Source organism: Carcharodon carcharias, chromosome 7 (assembly GCF_017639515.1).
Source record: "Carcharodon carcharias isolate sCarCar2 chromosome 7, sCarCar2.pri, whole genome shotgun sequence".
Taxonomy (NCBI): domain Eukaryota; kingdom Metazoa; phylum Chordata; class Chondrichthyes; order Lamniformes; family Lamnidae; genus Carcharodon; species Carcharodon carcharias.
In genome coordinates, this window is record NC_054473.1 from 81,121,013 (window position 1) to 81,147,142 (window position 26,130).

A 26,130-nucleotide genomic window follows, 5' to 3' on the forward strand; every position below is an offset into this window, starting at 1 on the left:
TACCCCTGCTCCGGCCACAGGAGGGCAGCAACAACATTAATCCAGCATGGGAGGCAGTGGCAGCGGTGGTCAGTGCTAATGCCCTACAAGAGGAGAGCCACCTCAGTGCTGCAACAGGGTGAATGATCTCATCCATTCTGCCAGGGTAAGTCGCTCTTCTCATCTCTCTCAACTCACAAACCCATCATTCAATTACACGGATCTCACACCTTAAGGGACAACACCACTAACTCTCTCACACACCCTCACATCTCCATCAGGCTCATATCCTCTCAAACTTACATCCTTACCCCGTCCAGGACTCTGCTCACCACACAAACATTCCATGCAGCGCCATGTGTCCTACACACACTCTCCCCATCTGTTTTTATGCAAGAGAAGCTGGCTCAAAGCAGCAGGGAGAGGTCCCAGACTGGGGGATGGAATTGCCCACATAAGGCCCTCACTCACTTTGAGGAGCATGCCATCGTGCTGACTGCTGAGGATGTGGGCCGTGCTTGCAGTGACAATGAGGTCAGCAGCGAACACCCTTGTGAGGATCCTGCACTATATCAACCCTCTCTCAACACAAATGTAAATGCTCTCTCTCCTGCTTTTGACGATTACCATGCACTAATTATCTCTACTTTGGTTCACAGGGAGCGCTGCCAAGCAACTGACACCCTCAGCCAGCCAGTCCCTCAGCTCCATCCACGTCCTCACCTCCAGCCAAGAGGAGTCCTCCTCCAATGAAGAGCTAGAAATATGCAGCCTAGAAGACTAGTCACAGCACTTACTCTCACCCTCCAGCAGCACAGAGACACGCACCTCGATGGGACCTAGATCTACAGCAGTCTCAGGTTCGCAATCTGGCAATCACCACACAGAAATATGCCTGTAGCAAGAGGAGGCAGGTTCAGCCGAGCTCCCTAGCACTCGGAGGACTGTTGGGGCAGAGGCATCTGTGAGGTCCGAGTCAGATGACAAGCCTCTGGATTTGGCCTTTCAACTCATCCTGCAGTCAGAAGGTGGAGGAACATCACGCAGAGCTGATGGAAGCCCTCAACTGTGTGGTCTGCGAATCAGTGCGTCCACCCGTTCTCTGATGAAGTGGTGTGTGTATGGAGGTTTCGATGGGGAGGATGGCAGACACCATGGAGACCCTGGTCCAGCAAAATGCAGAGATGTGTGCAGACCTGCACTCCATTGTAGTAACCATGGGTGAGTTCCTGCAGTGGTGGTCTGAGGGGAAACGGGGCACCTCAACGATGCCCACTCCACCCCCACCCCACGCCACCCACCCCCGCCACAAGGTGCTCCTTCCCATTAAGGAGTCAGGCCGGCGCCCTTGGGCACTCGAAGGAAGGAGGAGTAGCAGCGAGATACCCCTGGATCATCCGCTCAGGAATCTGAGGCTGCCTGCTCCTTTTGAGTCCCCTTTGCCTGTGATCCCCATAACCTTGTCCTCGTCATCACAGAGGGGGCAGCTGGCCCACAGCAGGACAGCCAACGAAAGCCAGGACATCCAAGGCCTCGGCTTCCTAGAGGACGCACACCGAAGACATCAGAGGGAACAAGGCCAACCATTGCACAGGCTGTCTCCACCCTTGCTGCAGATGTCAGGGCAGCAACTAGAAGTCTAAGGCATTCAAAAGTTAAGGAATTCTGATCACAGCTAGTTGCAGGGGTGAACATATTTTTTCACTTTACAATCTGGAAATGTATTCAATTTCACATAATAGTGTGTAATGGTGTCTTTCAGCTTCATTGACCAGCTTCACGAGTCCTCCCACTGCATCCCCCAACTCTCCTCAACACCCCCACAAACACACCCACCCACACTCACACATCCTTCAGCTACTTGCAGCCAGGAGTGATTCTGAAGGGAGAAGTGTGTATGTGGTAGGGTCTTTCGCTGTCTTGTGGAAGCACTCTCCAACGCAGCGGATCCTTCCCCCATTATGCTCATCTCAATGTCCTGAGCATTTTCAATGCTGCCTGCTGGGTTTTGCTTTCAGCTGACCATCTGAGCTGACCTGTATCTCTGCCCACCCAGTGATCACACTCCCATGCAGCACCTAATCTCTCCCACCACGACTCTCATTCCATTTCCAATTTGGCAAACATAGTGGGACTAACATTTTTCTTCAGGTCCCCCGCCCTTTCCCCTCCCCCAGTTGCCCATTTGAGATGAATGTGCACGTTCCCTTCCTTCCCGAAAATCCCATCCACATTAACGTCCCGACCTCCTCCTTCTCGCCCTCAGGGTCTGTGTCTGCCTCAGAGTCCCCACCAACCACACTCACCATCCCTTCTACCTTTGCACCCTCCTCCTCCCAACCTACTGCCTCACTCTGCCCTTGGTTATTCTCACCATTCCCTCATACCACACCCATCCTCAGTTCGCTCCCCAGGAAGCAGTCATGGACTCATCAAAGCCCACCCCTTGTACATTCACCTGGATATACTCTCCTCCGGACTCCTTCCACACCAGACTCCCACCCCTCCCCTTAGCTCTTCTCCCCCACATACTTCTAACGCCTTCATGACTCCTTCAGACATCCTTACTTCTTCCACCACCCTTACTCCGTCACCTCCCTGGACCCTTCTTCCACCCTTACTTCTTCCTCCAGCTCACTCTTTCTTCCCCCTGGACTTCTTCCCCTCTCCACACTTGTTCCTCCCCCGAGACTACTTCCCCTTCCTGGACTCCCTCCCCACTCCGAACTCCTTCACTTATATCTTCCACCTCCTTAAACCTATCTCCCCAGTTGCCATTTTCTCCCTGGATACCCCCTCCACCCCACATAGTCCCTCCCCACTCCGAACCTCAAGCCCCCCCAACACCTTTGTTTCCCCCCTCCCAACCTCACCTCCACACCGCCCCCCCCAACCCCAAAACCTCTTCCTCACCCAGTCACCCAGTCAATTCTAAACCTTCCTGTCCCATCGCCCGTTTTATGTTCCTCTCCCAAACAGAGCTACACCTTCCATTCCACCCCCTCATCCGTTGTGAGCAGATCCTCAATGGTGCATTTCTATCTTCCGTCAGCTGCTTCACGGTGGAGCCATGTCCACAAAAATTCGCCCAGCATGCCATGGGCATTCCTCCAGGGTTCCGTTGCTGTTGGGCTCCAACATCTTCTGCTGCTCGGATGTCTGCGATATGAGCAAGGCGGTAAATCCTGACTTCTGCACGCCTCACTCGTCAAGACGTATCCTATACAGGGGTGTTTTCCCACTGACATGGGCAGATGATCCAACATTGGGGGGTGATTCCGGCAGGCTGGCCTTATAACGATATGCCGATGTATTACAATGAGATTCCCAACATCTGATGGTGGGAAACGTGGCCCACCATTGACAGGCAGAGCGAACGATTGCAAACTGGTTTCACGATGTCGTGAAACCGATTTTTGAACTTCTCACCATATTGCCCACTTGCACCACTGGACACGCATGACGCCAGCGGACACGGAAATTTCCATCCTATGTTTCAGGCATCAGTTGACAGCAAACAATATCATGTCTTGGAGTTACCTACGTCCCAATTAATGCAGTATGTTATGTATGCGTTGTGTAGCTTGTTTAACATAGAATCAGTGCACAAATCACTAGTGGGGGTGATTCTAAGAAACTCCTTTCCAATGATCTAAGTTTTATTTCATCTCGCCCATGCCAATCAGATCCCTCCACATCCACCAAGATGCCTTGACCAATGATGTCTCCAAGGCTGTAGCCCGCATCCTGACAAAGTGTTTTCACAACCCTCCTTTTCAGAAACTATGGGCTCCACTGAGTCTAACATACATGCAAGTATAGGCTTTACGATGATGGTGGATTCTCCTGTCGCTCTTGACGAATGAATGTTCAGTAATTAAAAATAAAGAAGTTTACAGTCTAGGCTGATGTTGTCACATTAGGCCAAGTCTTGATTTGCATAACCGATTGCAAGTACTGCATATGAAGTCAGTGTTGGAGGGATGTATGAAGGCATTGGTTTTGCGCAGTGCTCACTTGTCCTGAAGGCATTTGACTCTTCTCCTCAAATGTTGAAATCTCTTGATGACAGCGATGTCTCCATTTAGGTCAGTCGAAGGTTGTTTTTTCCATGTATTGGTATCCAGCTTGCACGCTCTGAGGATGGCTTTCAGATTGTCTTTATATCTAAGTCTGAGATATCCTGTGATGCTGATTTCCCATGCTCTGCTGGCTGTACAGTACTGCCTGTTGTATGCGGGAATCCAACATGTGAACCACATGACCAACCCAGGAAGCTGAGCTCTGATCAGCATGCTCTCATTGCCAGGTATGCAACACTTTGCATGTGTGTCGGAGATTTTGTTCTGCCATTTGGTATTGCAAATGGATTTCACATAGCGAAGATGGAATGTTTCTAGATGTTTTGTGCGATGTCGGTAAGTTGTCTAAGTCTTGTACCCATAAAGGAGCGTTGGGAGAACCACTGCCTGGTAGGCTTTGATCTTTGTTCTGAGCTTTATGAGCAGAATTAATGTGTATGGAGGGGACATATATTCAACAATGGTTTCTTTTTTCAAAACTATCATGATGGTCTGAAGACAGTTAACATCCCCACTGTTAAGAAGAAAGAATATGGTATGATGTAAAGTCATTTTCCCAATTCCTGTATACAAGTGACCATGCAGGTATATGCAGTTTATAATACCTCATCCATTCCACACAGGGAAAAATGCACTGGAAATAAATTAGTTCTGGACTTAGAGTTAGTGTACAAGTACATTTTCCACATTTTTAGTTTTTTGTTACAAGCAATTTGATTCAACATTCAAAGAAGCTCCCAAAAACTGCTCAAAGATTCAATCATGAGGGTGACCAATCAGAAAAGTCACCCCCTCTAAGTGGAAGTGAGAGATTCTGTAAGAACTGCTCCTCCAATCACAGGTTGTTTCCCTCCTGCTCTTGCTGCTGATAGGGTCATGCTCAGACACGAGCCACTCGTTGCGTGCAAAAGTTTTTCTCACGTAACATTTGCTTCTTTAGTAAATCACTTTAAATCTGTAGCCTTTTGTTCTTGATCTTTTTATGAGCAGGAACAGTTTCTGCCTAGCTACTCTGTCCAGCACCCTCATGATTTTGACATCTCTATCAAATTTTTTCTTAGCCTTCTTCTCTCCAAGGAGAACAGTCCCAACCTCTCCAATCTATCCTCATAGGTGAAGTTTCTCACCCCTGGAACCATTCTTGTAAACCTCTTCTGCACTCTCGCCAATGTGTTCAAATCCTTCCTATAATGTGGCGCCCAGAACTGTACGTAATATTCCAGCTGATGTCTTATGTAAATTCAGCATATCCTCCCTGGTCTTGTAGTCTATGTCACTATTAATAAAGTCCAGGATACTATCTGCTTTATTAACTGCTCTCTCCACCTGTCCTGCCACCTTCAATGACGTATGAACATATACATCCAGGTCTTTCTGCTCTTGCTCCCCCTTCAAAATTTCATCCCTTATTTTCTGTTGTCTGTCCATGTTCTTTCTACCAAAATGCATCACCTCATACTATTCTGCATTGAACTTCATCTGCCACCTATCTTCCCACTCCACCAACTTGCCTGTCCTCTTGAAGTTCCAAACCGTCCTCCTCGCAGCTCACAATACTCCCAAGTGTCCCAAATTTGTATCATCTGCAAACTTTGAAATTATCCCCTGCACACCAAGATCTTGATCATTAATATATTTCAGGAAAAGCAAGAGTTCCAATATGGACCACTAGGGAACTCCACTACAAACCTTCCTCCAGCCTAAAAAATATCCATTGACCATTACTCTCTGCTTCCTATTTTTCAGCCAATTTTGTATCCATGTTGCTACTGTCCTTTTTCTTCTATGAGCAATAACTTTTCTCACAAGTTTGTTGTGTGGCACTGTATCAAATGCCTTTTGAAAGCCCATGTACACCACATCATCAGCATTACCCTCATCGACCTTTTCTGTTAGCTCTTCAAAAAATCTCCAGCAAGTTCGTTAAACAGTTAAAAGTTTCCCCTATAGAAATCCATGCTGACTCTTCAACCTATATTGTTCTATGTGACTACTAATTCTATCCTAAATAATTGTTTCCATAATCTTGCCCACCACTGAAGTTAAACTGACTGGTTTGTAATTGCTGGGCTTATCTTACAAGCTTTTTTTGAACAAGAGTGTAATGTTTGCAATTCTCAGTCCTCTGGCACCACCCCTGAGTCTAGGGAAAACTGAAAGATTATGGCCAACGCCCCTGCAATTTCTACTTTCACTTCCTTTAATATCCTTGGATGCATCTCAACCTGTCCCAGTGCCTTGTCAACTTTAAGTACCAACAGTCTATTCAACACTTCCTCCTTATCAATTTTGAAACCTTCTCGTGACAGAGTTTCCTCATCTGTCACCATGGACTGGGTAGCATCTACCTCCTTGGTAAAGACAGATGCAAAGTATTCATTTAATATCTCAGCCATGGCCCCTTCATCCATGTGCAAATGCCCTTTTAGGTCCTTTATTGGCCCTACTACTCCTTTTACCACCATTTTACTATTTACATGCCTATGGAAGACTTTGGGATTCCCTTTTATGTTGGCTGCCAGTCTTTTCTCATAATCCCTCTTCACTTCTCTAATATGCTTTTTCACCTCCCCTCTGAATCATCTGTATTCCTCTTGGTTCTCAATTGTATTTTCTACCTGACACCTATCATAAGTGCACTTTTTCTTCTTTATCTTAATTTCTATCTCCTTTTACATGCAGGGAGCTCTGGATTTGTGTGCCCTCCCTTTCCCTTTCTATGGAATATAGCTTGACTGTACCTGAACCAATTGTTTTTTGAAGGTCGTCCATTGTTCAGCTGCAGTTTTTCCTGCCAATCTTTCATTCTGGTCTATCTGGCCCAGCTCCGTTCTTGACCCATTGAAGTTGGCTCCCATCCAATTAATTATTCTTACTCTGGATTGCCTATTGCACTTTACTATCATCATCCTAAAACGTACAATACAATGAACACTGTCTCCTAAATGTTCCCCCTCTGACACTTGATCTACTTGGCCCACCTCATTTCCAGGAGCCAGGTCCAACAGTGCATCTTTTCTTGTTGAACTGGACATATACTACTGTCGAAAATTCTCCTGAACACAATTTAGGAACTTTTGCCCCACTTTTCAGCCCTTTACGCTACCACTGTTCCAGTCTACATTTGGGTAATTAAAGTCACCCATTATAACTATTCTATAATGCTTGCATCTCCCTGTAAATTCCCTACAGATCTGTTCTTCTACATCCTTCTCACTATTTGGCAGTCTATAAACTACACCAAGCAATGTATTGCACCCTTTTTGCTCCTTAGCTCTAGCCAAATTGCTTCTGTCCTTGAACCCACTGGGGCATCCTCTTTCTCCAGCACTGCAATGCTCTCCTTAACAAATGCCACCACCCCTCCTTTCCCATCTTTTTTGAACACCTTGTACCCACTAATATTACTAGGGTTCAGTTTCCAAACACACTGACCTTCACCAAGGTACATTTCCACACATACTGACTTTTAATGGGGTACGGATTCCACACAAGCTGGCTTTCACTGGGCTATGGATTCCACACACACTGTCTCTCACTGTTGGGTACAGGCTCCACACACGTTGTCTCTAACTGGGTACAGGATCCACACACATTGACTCTCAAAGAGGAAGGGTTCCCAGAAGCATACAAACATATGAAATAGGAGAAGGAGGCCATTTGGCTCCTCAAGCCTGCTCCACCGTTCAATACAACCACGGCTGATCTGTTTGTGTTTCAAATTCCACTTTCCCATCTACACCAATAACCTTGGATATCCTTGCTTAACAAGAATCTTTCTACCTCTGCCTTAAAAATACTCAATGACCCTGCTTCCACTGTCTTCTGAGACAGAGTGTTCCAAAGTCGCACAAACCTCTGCCAGTCAGCCAGCCAATCTTCTATCCATGCTAATAGATTACCTCTACGCTGAGAGCTTGTATTTTCTGCAATAAAGTTTGATCTGACACCTTATCAAATGCCTTTTGGAAATCACATCTACAGCCTTCCCTTTATCCACAGCACAAAGAATGCTAATAAATTGGTTAAACATGATTTCCCTTTCACAAAGCTGTTAGGAAGTAGAGATAGTTTAAGTAAATTGTTTGTGTATTGGGGTGTGTTAGGAATGAGGTATATCTTTAAGTTGAATTTCCATTTTTTTCTATTTATGCGTTAAAAGGTAAAACCTAGGACCTAGTTTCATTTCTGAATGGAGACAGCAGGTCAAAGGCTTTGTTTGTATACCTGTATTTCTAATAAGATTTTTACAACTCCTGATGGAGAGTTAAAGCCATCAAGAGTAGAGAAAAAAACTGCTATTGCCTAGCAACAGGGGTCCACACACACACAAATTGAAAGCAGTCTGAGTTCAGTTGGTCATTATGCTGTAAGTTGAAGGGAACAGTTTAAGTCTCTCTCTAGCAGACAAACCAACAGACAACTGAGGGAAATAAGTCTAAGAATCTTAGATGAGTTGCTTTAAAGTTAAAGTAACAGTGAATGTCAATTGAGTTCTGGACTCAAGGGAGATGCCAAGTTGTTAGCAGTCCAATGAGAGAGGGAACTGCAGAGAGATTAGATCTCCCAAAAGAACTGAAAGGTCCTAAAGCCAAGGAGTGAGACAGAAAGGAGGGCTCACAAGACCTTCTAGTAAAAGGAAGAATAAGAGTCTGGAAATGGTCCTGTTCTGTGGAAGTGACAATAAGGAGCAGGGAGGAAGGCTCCAAGCATAAAGGGAGAAAGCTGCAGGCCGCAGATTTAAAGCAATATAGGCTTGGGAGAAGCCGGAAGCTCCAAAGGGGCAACTGAAGGTTTGCAACTCTTTACTACGGGCATGTGAAGCACATAGTTCTGTTGGCATGGCTAAGTCAGAGAGAGTGCTTGGAAGAATGCTTGAATGCATGTGGTGATCCAGGGGAGTGGAACATCGGCAGGCAAGTTCGAAATGCTGAAGGTGGACCCATGTGGAAGGCATCTGAGAGAAGATTCCAAAGCGAGATCTTTGAGAGTGAAGATTGGATACCCTCGTGTAAAAGATGGAGTTCAGCGAAACCGGTTGACTCACGGTGTGACAAGCGTCTGGGGGAAGTTGATGAGAGATCCATAACATCCATTTGGGGTGGCATCTGTCACACAGTTTCAGGGAATGGTGTGTCTCACCACTGGTCACCTACTTGTTTACATGGGTTGTGTACTTACTGTGAACATTAGAGTATAAGATAGCTTTTGTAACCTGTGTTGTCCTTACAAATCTGTATATGTCTGTGAAGGCATAGTCATGGGTGAAGGAGTATTGTAATAAAGTTAATCTTTTTTTGTTTAATAAATGTTTTATTTTTTTTTTAAAAACATTCATCAGCTGGCTCCTGTGACTCTGTTCAGTAGCCGCTCTTCATGTATCGAAACAAAATACAAAAGTTAGGATCTATCAAGCCAGATTCCACCCTGGGATTTGGCTTGCGCAGTAGTATCAGCTGGGATCATAACAAAACCATGCTGACTCTTCCCAATTTCCTTGACTTTTTCTTAACTGGCCTAGTTTCCTGTTTATTGCCCCTCTCCCTTCTGAATCTACATATAGGCTGAACAAACCAAATTAGCAATAATACAGTGGTGGATGAATTCCTGGAATGTGAAATTGACAGTTTATTAGACCAGTATATCGAGGAACCAATTAGGGAACAGGCTATCTGGGGTTTGGAATTGTGTAATGAGAAGGGGTTAGTTAATAATCTTGTGCGGGTTCCTTTAGGGAACAGTGACCATAACATGATGGAACTCTTCATTACGATGGAAAGTTAAGTAATCCGATCTGAAACTAGAGCCCAAAATCTGAAAGGAAACTACGGAGGTATCAGGCGTGAGTTGGCTAAGATGGATTGGGGAACTTCATTAAAAGACATGATGGTGGATAGGCAATGGGTAATATTTAAGGAACAAATGTATGCATTGTAACTGTTCTACGTTCCTTTCTGACACAAAAACAAGAGGAAAAGCAGCCCAACCATGGCTAACGAAAGAAATTAAAAATAGTATTAGATTGAAAGAGCAGTGATATGAAATTGCTAGAAAAGATAGCAAGCTGGTGGTTTGGGGGCAGTTTAGAATCAGCAAAGGAGGACCAAGAGATTAAGAGGGGGAAAATAGTGTATGAGGGTAAACTTGTGAGGAACATAAAAGCAGACTGTAAACGTTTCTAAAAGTACATAAAAAGAAAAAGATTAGCGAAGACAAATGTATGTCCCTTATAGTCCAAAATGCGAGAATTTATAATAGAGAACAAGGAAATGGCAAAGCTATTAAATGGCTACTTTAGTTCTGTCTTCATGGAGGAAGATGCAAATAACTCCCCAGAAATGCTAGCGAACTGAGGGTCTAGTGACAAGGAGGAATTGAAGGAAATTAATATTACAAAAACAATAGTGCTAGAGAAATTAATGGGACTGAAAACCAATAAATCCCCAGGGCCTGATAATCTTCATCCCAGGATACTAAAGGAGGTGGCCTTGGAAATAGCAGATGCGTGGCTGTCACCTTCCAAAATTCTGTAGCTTCTGTCCCAGCAGAAAGGAGGGTGGAAATGTAGCTCACTATTTAAAAAAGAGGGAGGGGGAAAAAAGCAAATTACAGATCAGTTAGCCTAACATCGGTAGCAGGGAAAATGCTAGAGTCTGTTTTAAAGGATGTGAAAACAGGACACTTTGTCTAATCCTGTTGATATTTTCTAAGTCAACATGGATTTATGAAAGGGGAATCATGTTTGCTAAACCTACTGGAATTATTGGAGGATGGAACTAGCAGCATGGATAAGGGAGAACCAGTGGATGTGGTGTATCTGGAATTTCAGAAAGCTTTTGTTAAAATCCCACATAAGAAAGTTAGTGTGTAAAATTAAAGCACATGGGAATGGGGGCAATATATTGGCATGGATTGAGAATTAGTTAGCAGACAGGAAACAGAGAGCAGGGCTAAATGGATTTTTTTCGGAGTGGGATATCGCAGAGAGCAATGTTCGGGCCCCAGCTATTCATAATGTATATCAATGATTTGGATGAGGGAAACAAATGTAATATTTCCAATAGATAAAAACAAAAAACTGCAGATGCTGGAAATCCAAAACAAAAACAAAATAACCTGGAAAAACTCTGCCGGTCTGGCAGCATCGGCGGAGAAGAGTTGATGTTTCGAGCCCTCATGACCCTTCAACAAAACTGAGTGAATATTAGGAGAGGGGTGAAATATAAGCTGGTATAAGGTGGGAGGGCGGTGTTGAGTTGGGGGAGAGAAGTGGAGGGGGTGGTGTGGTTGTAGGGACAAGCAAGCAGTGATAGGAGCAGATAATCAAAAGATGTCACAGACAGAAGAACAAAAGAAAACAGAGGTGTTGAAGTTGGTGATATTATCTAAACGAATGTGCTAATTAAGAATGGATGGTAGGGCACTCAAGGTATAGCTCTAGTGGGGACGGGGGGGGCATAAAAGATTTAAAAATAATGGAAATAGGTGGGAAAAGAAAAATCTATATAAATTATTGGAAAAAACAAAAGGAAGGGGAAAGAAACAGAAAGGGGGTGGGGATGGAGGAGGGAGGTCAAGATCTAAAGTTGTTGAATTCAATATTCAGTCCGGAAGGCTGTAAACTGCCCAGTCAGAAGATGAGGTGCTGTTCCTCCAGTTTGCGTTGGGCTTCACTGGAACAATGCAGCAACCCAAGGACAGACATGTGGGCAAGAGAGCAGGGTGGAGTGTTAAAATGGCAAGCGACAGGGAGGTTTGGGTCATTCTTGCTGACAGACTGCAGGTGTTCTGCAAAGCGGTCGCCCAGTTTACGTTTAGTCTCTCCAATGTAGAGGAGACCGCATTGGGAGCAACGAATGCAGTAGACTAAGTTGGGGGAAATGCAAGTGAAATGCTGCTTCACTTGAAAGGAGTGTTTGGGCCCTTGGACGGTGAGGAGAGAGGAAGTGAAGGGGCAGGTGTTGCATCTTTTGCGTGGGCATGGGGAGGTGCCATAGGTGGGGGTTGAGGAGTAGGGGGTGATGGAGGAGTGGACCAGGGTGTCCCGGAGGGAACGATCCCTACAGAATGCCTTCAGGGGGTGTGAAGGGAAGATGTGTTTGCTGGTGGCATCATGCTGGAGTTGGCGGAAATGGCGGAGGATGATCCTTTGAATGAGGATGCTGGTGGGGTGATAAGTGAGGACAAGGGTGACCCTATCATGTTTCTGGGAGGCAGGAGAAGGTGTGAGATCGGATGCGCGGGAGATGGGCTGGACATAGTTGAGGGCCCTGTCAACGAACGTGGGTGGAAAACCTCGGTTAAGGGAGGAACTGTCACTGACCTCATCTCCTCTGGAGATCTTCCTCCCACAGCTTCCAACCTGATAGTCGCTCAACCTTGGACGGCCCACTCTTACCTCCTACCCAAAATCCACAAACAGAACTGTCCCAGTAGACCGATCGTGTCAGCTTGCTCCTGCCCCACGGAACTCATTTCTCGTTATCTTGACTCAGAGGAACTGTTTTTGAACGTAGCATCATCAGAACAGATGCGACGGAGGCAAAGGAACTGAGAGAATGGGATGGAATCCTTACAGGAAGCGGGGTGTGAGGTGCTGTAGGAGTCGGTAGGCTTGTAATGGATATTGGTAGACAGTCTATCACCAGATATTGAGACAGAGAGGTCAAGGAAGGGAAGGGAAGTGTCAGAGATGGACCATGTGAAAATGATGGAGGGGTGGATATTGGAAGCAAAATTAATAAATTTTTCCAAGTCCTGACAAGAGCATGAAGAAGCACCGAAGTAATCATCGATGTACCAGAGAAAGAGTTGTGGAAGGGGGCTGGAGTAGGACTGCAACAAGGAATGTTCCACATACCCCATAAAGAGACAGGCAGAGCTGGGGCCCATGCGCCACACCTTAGCCACACCTTTTATTTGGAGGAAGTGAGAGGAGTTAAAGGAGAAATTGTTCAGTATGAGAACAAGTTCAGCCAGACGGAGGAGAGTAGTGGTGGATGGGGATTGTTCGGGCCTCTGTTCGAGGAAGAAGCTAAGGGCCCTCAGACCATCCTGGTGGGGGATGGAGGTGTAGAGGGATTGGACGTCCATAGTGAAGAGGAAGCGGTTGGGGGCAGGGAACTGGAAATTGTTGATGTGACATAAGGTGTCAGAGGAATCACAGATGTAGGTGGGAAGGGACTGGACAAGGGGAAAGAGAAGGGAGTCAAGATAACGAGAAATGAGTTCCGTGGGGCAGGAGCAAGCTGACACGATCGGTCTACCGGGACAGTTCTGTTTGTGGATTTTGGGTAGGAGGTGGAAGCGGGCCGTCCAAGGTTGGGCGACTATCAGGTTGGAAGCTGTGGGAGGAAGATCTCCAGAGGAGATGAGGTCAGTGACAGTCCTGGAAACAATGGTTTGATGTTCAGTGGTGGGATTATGGTCCAGGGAGAGGTAGGAGGAAGTGTCTGTGAGTTGACGCTCAGTCGCCGCAAGGTAGAGGTCAGTGCGCCAGACAACAACAGCACCACCCTTGTCAGCAGGTTTGATGACAATGTTGGGGGTGGACCTGAAAGAACGGAGTGCAGTAAGTTCAGAGAGAGACAGATTAGAATGGGTGAGAGGAGCAGAGAAATTGAGACGACTAATGTCGCGCTGACAGTTCTCAGTGAAAAGATCAAGAGAAGGTAAGAATCCAGAGGGAGGGGTCCAGGTGGAGGGAGAATATTGGAGGTGGGTAAAAGGATCCGTTGAACAGGGAGAGGACTCCTGCCCAAAGAAGTGAGCCCGGAGACGAAGATGGCGGAAGAAGAGTTCAGCATCGTGCCGAGCCCAAAATTCATTGAGATGAGGGCGTAAGGGTATGAAACTAAGTCCTTTGCTGAGCACTGAACATTCAGCATCGGAGAGGGGAAAGTCAGGGTGTATAGTGAGTACACGGCTGGGGCTGGGATTGGAAGATGGGGTGGGGACGGAGGGACAGGTAGGGATGGAGTGTCCAAGATGGATGTTGGTGTCGATGAGTTGTTGGAGCTTGCGTTCCTTAGCACTTGAGAGAAAGAGAAAAAGTTTCTTGTTGAGGCGTCGGATGAGACGAAGTATAAAATGAAACTGGGGGCAAGCGCAGCTTTGAAAAAGGGTACGGTGGTGCTACTGGAGGGAGAGGTCGAATGTGTTCATATGGCGGCGCATGGCACTGAGTGTGGATCTCAGAATGGGACGGGAACAGCAGTCCGAGAAACCTTTTATGTCCCGGAGATACCTGTAATCCTGGGTGGGTTCAAAACAAGAGTGATGGAATTTCAGTTGAAATCCACATGGGGTAAGTCGGAGACGGAGACCGTCACTGAGAAAGGAGATATGGCTGTGAAAGCGGGTTTTAGTAAACACCCTGTCAAACACCAGGAGAGAAATGGAAAGCAATGAAGGTGAACAAGGCAAAAGAGAGATATGGAAATCTTGTCCCCATCTTCCAATCCCAGCCCCAGCCGTGTATTCACTATACCCCCTGACCTTCCCCTCTCCGACGGTGAACATTCAGTGCTCAGCAAAGGACTTAGTTTCATACCCTTACGCCCTCATCTCAATGAATTTTGGGCTCGGCACGATGCTGAACTCTTCTTCCGCCGTCTTCGTCTCCAGTCTCACTTCTTTGGGCAGGAGTCCTCTCCCCGTTCAACGGATCCTTTTACCCACCTCCAATATTCTCCCTCCACCTGGACCCCTCCCTCTGGATTCTTACCTTCTCTTGATCTTTTCATTGAGCACTGTCGGCGTGACATTAGTTGTCTTAATTTCTCTGCTCCTCTCACCCATTCTAATCTGTCTCTCTCTGAACTTACTGTACTCCGTTCTCTCAGGTCCACCCCCAACATTGTCATCAAACCCGCTGACAAGGGTGGTGCTGTTGTTGTCTGGCGCACTGACCTCTACCTCGCGGAGGCTGAGCGTCAACTCGCAGACACTTCCTTCTACCTCTCCCTGGACCATGACCCCACCACTGAACATCAAGCCATTGTTTCCAGGACTGTCACTGACCTCATCTCCTCTGGAGAGCTTCCTCCCACAGCTTCCAACCTGATAGTTGCCCAACCGCGGACTGCCCGCTTCCACCTCCTACCCAAAATCCACAAACAGAACTGTCCCAATAGACCGATCGTGTCAGCTTGCTCCTGCCCCACGGAACTCATTTCTCGTTATCTTGACTCCCTTCTCTCTCCCCTTGTCCAGTCCCTTCCCACCTACATCCGTGATTCCTCTGACACCTTATGTCACATCATCAATTTCCAGTTCCCTGGCCCCAACCGCTTCCTCTTCACCATGGACGTCCAATCTCTCTACACCTCCATCCCCCACCAGGATGGTCTGAGGGCTCTTAGCTTCTTCCTCGAACAGAGGCTCGAACAATCCCCATCCACCACTACTCTCTTCTGTCTGGCTCAACTTGTTCTCACACTGAACAATTTCTCCTTTAACTCCTCTCACTTCCTCCAAATAAAAGGTGTGACTATGGGTACCCACATGGGCTCCAGCTATGCCTGTCTCTTTATGGGGTATGTGGAACATTCCTTGTGCCAGTCCTACTCTGGCCCCCTTCCACAACTCTTTCTCCGGTACATCGATGATTACTTCGGTGCTGCTTCATGCTCTTGTCGGGACTTGGAAAAATTTATTAATTTTGCTTCCAATCTCCACCCCTCCATCATTTTCACATGGGCCATCTCTGACACTTCCCTTCCCTTCCTTGACCTCTCTGTCTCAATCTCTGGTGATGGACTGTCCACCAATATCCATTACAAGCCTACCGACTCCCACAGCTACCTCGACTACAGCTCCTCACACCCCGCTTCCTGTAAGGACTCCATCCCATTCTCTCAGTACCTTTGCCTCCGTTGCATCTGTTCTGATGATGCTACGTTCAAAAACAGTTCCTCTGACGTCCTCCTTCTTCCTTAACCGAGGTTTTCCACCCACAATCGTTGACAGGGCCCTCAACTGTGTCCGGCCCATCTCCCACGCATCCGCCCTCACACCTTCTCCTCCCTCCCAGAAACATGATAGGGTCCCCCTTGTCCTCACTTATCACCCCACCAGCATCCGCATTCAAAGGATCATCCTCCGCCATTTCCGCCAACTCCAGCATGATGCCACCACCAAACACATCTTCCCTTCACCCCCCCCGGCGGCATTCCGTATGGATCGCTCCCTCCGGGACACCCTGGTCCACTCCTCCATCACCTCCTACTCCTCAACCCCCACCTATGGCACCTCCCCATGCCCACGCAAAAGATACAACACCTGCCCCTTCACTTCCTCTGTCATCACCGTCCAAGGGCCCAAACACTCCTTTCAAGTGAAGCAGCATTTCACTTACATTTCCCCCAACTTAGTCTACTGCATTCGTTGCTCCCAATGCGGTCTCCTCTACATTGGAGAGACTAAACGTAAACTGGGCGACCGCTTTGCAGAACACCTGCGGTCTGTCTGCAAGAATGACCCAAACCTCCCTGTCGCTTGCCATGCTAACACTCCACCCTGCTCTCTTGCCCACATGTCTGTCCTTGGATTGCTGCATTGTTCCAGTGTAGCCCAACGCAAACTGGAGGAACAGCACCTCATCTTCCGACTAGGCACTTTACAGCCTTCCGGACTGAATATTGAATTCAACAACTTTAGATCTCGACCTCCCTCCTCCATCCCCACCCCCTTTCTGTTTCTTCCCCCTTCCTTTTGTTTTTTCCAATAATTTATATAGATTTTTCTTTTCCCACCTATTTCCATTATTTTTAAATCTTTTATGCCCCGCCCCACCCCCACTAGAGCTATACCTTGAGTGCCCTACCATCCATTCTTAATTAGCACATTCGTTTAGATAATATCACCAACTTCAACACCTGTGTTCTTTTGTCTGTGACACCTTTTGATTATCTGCTCCTATCACTGCTTGCTTGTCCCTACAACCACACCACCCCTCTCCACTTCTCTACCCCACCACCCCCACCCCCCCAACCTTAAACCAGCTTATATTTCACCCCTCTCCTAATATTCACTCAGTTCTGCTGAAGGGTCATGAGGGCTCGAAACGTCAACTCTTTTCTTCTCTGCCGATGCTGCCAGACCTGCTGAGTTTTTCCAGGTAATTCTGTTTTTGTTTTGTAATATTTCCACGTTTGCTGACGTCACATAATGTGAGTGGTGAGGAGGGTGTTAAGAGGCTTCAAGGCATTTAGACAGGTTGAGAGGGTGTGCAAATACATGGCAGGTGCAGTATAACGTGGCTAAGTGTGAAGTTACCCACTTCAGTAGGAAACACAGAATGGCAGAGTATTATTTAAATGGTGATAGTTTGGGAAATGTTGATGTACAAAGGGACGTGGGTGCCCTCGTACACCAATTGCTGAAAGCAAGCATGGAGGGTGCAGCAAGCAGTTAAGGCGGTAAATGGCATATTGCCCTTCATTGCGAGAGGACATGAGTACAGGAGCAAGGATGTCTTACTGCAGCTGTACAGGGCCTTGGTGAGACTACACCTGGAATAGTGTGTGCAGTTTTGGTCTCCTTATCTGGGAAAGAACATACTTGCCATAGAGGGAGTGCAGCGAAGGTTCACCAGACTGATTCCTGGGATGGTAGGATTGTCGTATGAGGAGAAATTGGGCCAACTAGGACTGTATTCACTGGAATTTAGAAGAATGAGAGGTGGTCTCGTTGAAACATATAAAATTCTGACGGGGTGGACAGACTAAACGTAGGGATGATGTTTCCTCTGGCTGAGGGGTTTAAAACAATGGGTTACAGTCTCAGGATACAGGGTACGCCATTTAGGACTGAGATGAGCAGCAACCTCTTCACTCAGAGGGTGGTGAACCTGTGGAATTCCCAGCCAGAAGGCTGTGGAGGCCAAGTCATTGAATATATTTAAGAAGGAAATAGATGGATTTCTCGACTCTAAAGGTGTGAAGGGGTATGGGGAGAGAGCAAGAGTATGTATGGCATTAGATAGAAGATCAGCCATGATCATTTGAATGGCAGAGCAGACTCGAAATGCTGAATGACCTATTCCTGCTCCTAATTTCTATGTTTCGTGAATAGAGGGGTTACATTTGTTACTTTCCAGTCTGATGGAACCTTCCCAGAATCTAGGGAGTTTTAGAAAATTAACACCACCGCATTTATCATCTCATGAGCCATCTCTTTTAACACCATAGGATGAAGTCCACCTAGACTTGTCAGCCCACAGCTCCATCAATTTGCTCAGTATCACTTCCCTAGTGATCGTTATTTCAACAATTTCCTCTCTCCCCCCCACATTCTGATTTACATCTGTTGCTGGAATGTTATTTTCTATCCTCTTTAGTGAAGACAGAAGCAAAACATTTATCCATTTCATCTGCCATTTTCTAATTATCTACTATTAACTCCCCATACTCACTCTCTGGAGGAACAACATTCACTTTACTTACTCTTTTTCTTTTTACATACCTGTACAAACTCTTGCTATCCATGTTTATATTCTAGCTAGCTTCCTCTCATACTCTAATTTCTTTCTCCTGATTAATCTTTTAGTAATTTGTTGCTGTTCTTTATGTTCTGACCAATCATCTGACCTGCCACTCATCTTTGCGCAGTTATATGCTTTTTCCTTAAGTTTGAGGCTTTCCTTAACTCCTTTAGTTAACCATGGATGGTGGGTCTTCCCTTTAGAATCTCTTTTTATAGTAGGAACATACTTAATCTGGGTATTCTGCAATATCCCCTTAAACGTCTGCCACTGTTTCTCTATCGATCTATCCCCTGGCCTTAGTATCCCAGTTCACTTCAGCTAGCTCAGCTTTCATGCCCACATTGTTGCCCTGATTTAAGTTTAAAATACTCGACTTAGACCCACTCGTCTCTCTTTCAAACTGGATGTAAAATTCAATCATATTGTGGTCACTGCTACCTAGGGGTCCTTTACTCTGATGTTGTTAATTAATCCTGTCACATTACACAACACGAAGTCCAGTGTAGCCTACATTCTGGTTGCTTCCAGAACATGCTGCTCTAAGAAACTCTCTTGAAAGCATTCTTTGAACTTCTCATGCAGACTACTTTTGCCAATCTGATCTTTCCAGTTTGTGTGTAGATTAAAATCACCCATGACTATTGCTGTTTCTTTACCACAAGCACCAAATATTTATTCTTTTATAATTTGTCCTACTGGTTACTGTTAGGGGCCTGTAGACCACTTTCACTGGTGATTTCTTTCCCCTACTATTCCTCATCTCCACCCAAACTGGTTCTATATCCTGATCAACTGAACCAAGGTCATCTCCAACTATTGCACCAATGCCATCCTTGATTAACAGTGCCAGCCCTCCACCTTACCTAGGTTCTTTTCTTCTTGAATGTCTCATATCCATAAATATTCAGGACCCAATCCTTGTCATCCTGCAGACACGTCTCCACAATGGCTATCATATCATATTTATTTACTTCAATATGCGCTATCAATTTGTTTACTTTGTTATGAGTGCTACGCACAGATAGAGAGCCTTTAGTTTTGTCTTCTTGTTATCTTTGCAACATCTCGTCTTGATTGTTGGGCCGTTCTTAGATTTTTTTTTTCTTTCTCCCTTCCTCCCATTCTTCGACCTTCATTTCCAATGTTACTATTTTCTTCTCTTACCTTGTCTCTACTCTTTGATATACCACATTTTTCCAGATTTAATCTTGCCCTTGGCTCTTACTAGGGTTCAGGTCCCATGTGCACTGGGTCTTAGCACAGTTCAGGTCCAACATACACCGACTCTCACTGGAGCCTGAATTTCACACATATTTACTCTCACTGGCATATCTGTCCCACCACATGGAACAGTTAGGGCAGGAGAGTAAAACAGGTAGGGGTGTGGGGGTACGGTCCCTGCTGGAGGCCCGTATCAGCTTCAGGGTGAGGGCATATGGCGATGCGGGCAGGGGGTATGTTCAGTCAGGGTTTCAGATCCAGCAACTGGTGGCTGGAAGTAGGCCCGAGTCGGCAGCACAGGCAGTTGTTGAAGCCAAAGTCCAGCATGAGGCAGCTGGTGCTAGGCCCCAGTTGTTTCGGAGTGGCGGGGTGGTTAGAAGGTGGGGGTGGCATGGGAGCTCTCACACGTAGGAGCAAGGTGGTGAAATCCAGGTGCTGGGGGACTGTGGAGAAGGAAGCGGAGATCACCGAGAAAGGGTCGAGTGGAGACGGGAGGGCATGAATGAGTGATTTAGGAGGGAGGACATGAGTGAGTGGGGATAGGTGGGAGAGCATGGCTGAATGTGTATTTGGTTGGGGGTGGGGGGTTGTGGGGAGGAAGCCATTGATTGCTTTTGATGTCTAAGGATTATTTTTTGCCTGATGACCATTTCTGATGTCTTTTGAGCACTTTTGATGGCAACTGATGTCAAAAAGTGGAAATTTAGTACTGATGACTGATGAAAATTCAATCCAAATCACACTTTTTGATGTCAAGTGACTACTTTGTATGTCTGTTTTTGATGTGCATTTGAACACAAATGTCAAGTCTTGCAGTAGGAATGTCAGGTCATGAGGTTATGGATTATTGTTACAAAAGAGATATGTCGAAGCTTTTTGTTTTGCACGCATCAGGACACTTCACAAAAATATTCATATAAAGGGAAAACAACTCCTTATGCTGCATGTGAAGAGAGTGCTGATTGATTGGCAAGTGGACTCCGATTGATAGAGGCATTGTCAATGCACCAGTTCATGATGACTGATAGATAATTGCGAAGTATTGTTTGAAATTTAAGCCAGGCAGCTTGACCCTGATTAGTCACGGCACTGCCCTGAGGAATGAGTCAGCGAATGGCTGTCATTTATTTTGTTTGGCTGAAACACGTGCAATGTGTGTACATATTCTTTACAGGGTCCTGTGTATCAATATATGTAGCTTCCAGCACATGCAAATGTGCCAAACTGCGAGCCCGACTGATAATCTTAAATTGGCTGTCAGCATAGGTCTTAGCAAACTGAGGATTAGTTAGCAAATGTTGTCCAATCATAAATCATATCTAATGTTGGACACTGTGTTTTGCAAGCACAGGCTGGTTGGGTATGGTCTGTACCTTGCCTGATGTGAATAGCAGATGAGACATGCCGTTTAATACGATCCATCAGTCTTTGGGACATATGGTGTACATATCTAGCATCACATGACACTGAAATTCATATACCACGTTACTCATTTGTGTGATGGCAGAATGTCTTTTTGGCTTTACAGCAGCATCCTGTTAGTGGTGAAAACCACTCGTGTTGCTGCTGCATAGTAGCAGTGTGAAACAGCTAGCTTTCAACTGTTGCTCAAATTTTGGAGATACCTTGTCCTTGAAAGAACATGTACACACATTGTGCCTGTTTCAGCTAAACAGAATAAGTCACAGCCATTCGCTGACTCATTCCTCAGGGCCTTGACCAATCAGGGTCAAGCTGCCTGGTTTAAATTTCAAACAATGCTTGGCAGTTAACTGCCAGTCACCATCACTGGTGCATTCTCCATGGCAATACCTCTACCAGAGTCCACGTCAACCAATCAATATGCTCTTCATTTACAATATAAATCATTGTTTTCCCCTTATATTGGTATTCTTGCGAAGTGTCATGATGACTGCAAGATGAAAAGCTTCGACATTCGATGAAAAGTTCTGTACTACCAAACAACTACAGATTATGGATTGTGGTGTTATACAGTTCTGATGCTATTTATAAACCCACAGCATTTCATATATTCTACTGTTTTGGTTATGTAGTTGAATATTCTATTGATTTCATTGATTGTGTCTACATTTCTTCAACATGTTCAACATTGCAACTTCATCCTTAGCTATTTCAATACCCTTTTATAAACTATGTACAACACCAAATGTTTTTCCAGAATTTTCTGGTTTTCTTTCAGACTTACAGCCTTTTCCTTTTTATTTCTTTCTGCTTTTTTTTCTTCAAATTAAGTTGTGAATAACATGCAATTTACTACCCTATGCTAAAATAAAGGGTGTGTTTTTTCAAACCTGCTACTGAAAAGTTAATAAAATCTATTCTCCTGATGGTTTTAGGTCAGCACACCATTAAGCATGGAGTTGAGTCATACAAATCAGCAACTTTATTTAATTACAATCAAGGTATTTTAATGAGACAACTGTGTGTTCAACACACATTCCCTGCTCAGGGGATGGAAAAACAGGGTTCTTTGATGATTCATCGCTTATATGGCAGGTAGAGAGAGGCAGAGCAGAAGGGCTAAGGCTGCAGGCAATCTGGAATTTAATTTCAATATAGCCAGATTATACCTCTGATTAGTCTATTCTTCCAGCATTGCAAAGAATGTCATACCTCATTCATAGAGCAGTTAAAATATTCTAACCCACGCTGAGTTATGGTGTTGCTAATCTGATCAATGAAACGGAACTCAATGATTATAAATGATTCATATGGATTGCAGGTGGAGTATCACAAATGAGTGATCACTGCAAACAATGTTTAAAATTAAATTTCACTGCACATTAATATAAAGGTAGAAAAAATTGAACTGATATGAAATGCAGAATGTTCTTCATCACAGATGGACAGTACTCAGTTTCTAAACAATTATACAGTTGATAGAAAATTTAATGCAAGTCATGTTTCTAGCAGGGATCCACCATCAAGTTTCAATTTGGCTCGAGAATCTCAATCTGGAAATGGAAGGCTATGTATTACTTACCTTGACTGTAGGCTTTTTGGTTGAAAACCCTCGGAACCATCCTGCAAAACAAAAAATCGGCTGTCAGTCAAGAAAAAATATCAAGGTGTGTCATTTTAGTGAATCTCTACTTGGGAAATTGTAGCTAATAGCATTTTAAATGTGAAGAGTTCAATGACTTCTAAAGAAACTGACTTAGAACTTTGGAAAGCATGGAGAAGGGGGTGAAGACAACCTTTGGTAAAAAAATACAATGATGTACTGATGAAGGATTTTATAAACAAATATTATAACATAACCATGAATGTATCATTTAGCTCCAATATCCAGATCTTATATGTAATTTGAACCCCTGCCTTTCACTTTCATATTACTCTCTTCCCACTCCCAAATATCTAATTTTGATTTTCAGAATGAATGCACCAAAACAATAAAACTCAAAATGAGATTGAAAGTGTAACCCAAGAAGCCTCAGAAAACAAAAAAATTGTGATACAAGTAAAGTATAAAACAGAATGAATGCAATGTGTTTGAGCTAGAACCCAAAATTCAAACAGAAAAGCACAGGAAAAGTTCAACTAATAGCTGTCACTAGTTAGATTCTATGTAATTCAAAGGAATTTCATAGTATTGCAGAATTCACCTGCTATGTGAGCAGTGTACATGATGTTTAAACCTTTTGATACGATTGTTATTCATTGGCTGGGTCCTCAAAGACACAAGTTATAAACAGACTGCAGTCATTAAAAATATATATATATATATTCAGCCACAATAATCTTTAAAAATATTCAGTGTACAAGCCATTAAACTTATTTATAAAAGTCTTGTATCTAGCACACCTGTGGCCATTAAATCTTAGGGAGTGAAATATCATTCTTCAAATGTACATACACAAAATATCTGTCAATTACCTACCACCTGATTAGCTGAATTGCTAATTTCTAAAATAACAAAAATAACAAATTACAGCTAAGGAGATCTGAACATAGTAACAAGCAAGCAGAAACAAAAACTACTAACCATGAACCAACAAGTACAGATATAAACAATGAATTAAAAATAATTTTGGTTCAGTTGGTACATCTCTTGGCTATGAATCAGAAGATTATGGAGTTAAATCCCAAACCAAGATTTGGTCATAAATATAGAACATTAGTTCAGTGCATTACTGGGAACAGTCCTGTTGACGTTTCAGAGCTGCAATTTTTGTAGAAAAAGTTAAATTTGCTTGCAAATGTGAAAATTAAAGATCACATTATACTATTCAAAAAGAAGTTGTGAGTTTTCCCAGTGTCTTGACTAAGATTTGAAAGCCACCATAAATAGATGAGCCGTTTGCTAGTATAAAAACTTGAGTATTGCTGAAAAAAGACATTTTGTCAAAGCTTTTCGCCTTGCACTCATGAGGACAATCACAAGAACACTAATGTCAGGGGAAGCCACAACATTATACTGTATGCGAAGAGAATACTGATTGATTGGCAAATGGATCCTTATTGGTAGAGGCATTGCCATGGAAAATTCACTGGTTTATGGTGACTGATAGATAACTGCTAAGCAATGTCTGAAATTTAAACCAGGCAGCATGACTCTGGTCAAGGCATTGCCCTGAGGAATGAACCAGCAAATGGCTATCATTTATTTTGTTTAGCTGAAATGGGCACAATGTGTGTATATGTTCTTTCTGTCTGCAAAGAACAGGGTCCTGTGTATTAATATATGTAGATTCCAGTACATGCAAATACGCCACATTGTAAGCTTGACTGACAATCTTAAATTGATTGTAAGCGTAAATTTTAGCACACTGAGGATTATTTAGCAAATATTGTCCAATCGTGGAACTACATCTAATGCCAGGCACTTGTTTCGAGTTTTGCAAGCATGGGCTGGTTGGGCACTGTCTGTACTTGCCCATTGCGAATAGCAGCTTGGATATGCTGTTTGATACGATCCACCAGCCTTTGGGACATACGGCCTACATACCTGGTATCTCACTGGCAGTTGAATTCACATACCACATTACTCATTTGTGTGATAGGCCGAATGTCTTTTTGACTTGACGGCAGCATCCTGTCAGTGGCAAATACCGTTCGTGCTGCTACTGCATAGTCGTGGCATGAAACAGCTAGCTTTACCTGTTGCTCAAATTTTTGAGATACCTTGCCCTTCTAGGGTAATTTTTGGTAGAGTGGACACTTTATGAATGGGCCTAAGGCCATCACTTTCAGCCCTGAAAAGTGTGTTGAGTTTTGCAAGCACAGGCTGGCTAGCCCACTGTAAACAGCGAAGGGACATGCTGCTCGATGTTATCCACCAGTCTTTGGGACATATGGCCTACATGCCTTGCATCACACTGGAATAAACACAACAACTTGTGCAGTTGAGTTCAGCTTTAGCCAAATAGATGGTGTTGCCATGGGATTCCCTACTTTTCAGCGTGTAATGAAACTCATCTCATTACAATTACTGGAACCTATGCTGTGTGTGTGACTGCTGCCAAGTGCACCTACATGGTGAGATTGATTGTGCTTCAAATAAGTTGTTGTTACATGAAGCACTTTGGGACATTGTGATGTGATATTATGCTAAATGTAAACAAATTTCATAATATTAAAGGTATCATCTTTGAATATGATTACTCAGTAATAACCTGCTCACTGATGCTCATTTTGGGTTCTATCAGGGCCACACAAATCCTGACCTCATTAACAGCCCTGGTCCAAACATGAGCAAAGGAGCTGAATTCCAGGGGTGATGTGATTGTGGCTGCCCTTGACAACAAGGCAGCATTTGTCTAAGTGTGGCATCAAGGAGCACTAGAAAAACTAAGAATTAGGGGGAAAACTCTCCACTGGTTGGAGTCACGCCGAGCACAAAAGAAAACAGCTGTGGTTGTTGGAGGTCAATCAACTCAGTTCCAGGGCATCGTTGCAGGAGTTCCTCAGGCTGGTGTCCCAGGCCCAACCATCTTCAGCTGCTTCACCATGACCTTCCCTCCTTCATAAGATCAGAACGGTTGCTGATGATTGCATAATGTTCATCACCATTCACGAATCCTCAGATACTGAAGCAGTCCGTGTCCATATACAGCTCAAGTCGGACAACATTCAGGCTTGGGCTGTTAAGTAGCAAACATCATGTGCACCACACAAATGGCAGGCAATGACCATCTCCAACAAGTCTGAATATCATTGATGGTTAGATTCTATGGCATTACCTCACTGAATCCTCCAGTATCAACATCCTGTGAATTACCATTGACCAGAAACTGAACTGGGCTAGCCATAATTACTGTGGCTACAAGAGGTCAGAGACTGGGAATTCTGCAGTAAGTAACTCGCCTCCTGCCTCCCCAAATATTGTCCACAATCTGC

General features: G+C 44.6%; 1 protein-coding gene across 1 annotated transcript in view; it reads right to left on the reverse strand.

The window, feature by feature from the left end:
- Nucleotides 1-26,130, reverse strand: part of dock3 (dedicator of cytokinesis 3) — a 1,401,685-nt gene that overhangs the window by 1,120,399 nt on the left and 255,156 nt on the right. Inside the window, 1 exon segment of the mRNA XM_041191502.1 lies at nucleotides 22,775-22,815. Within this exon segment, the coding sequence (XP_041047436.1) occupies nucleotides 22,775-22,815 (41 nt within the window).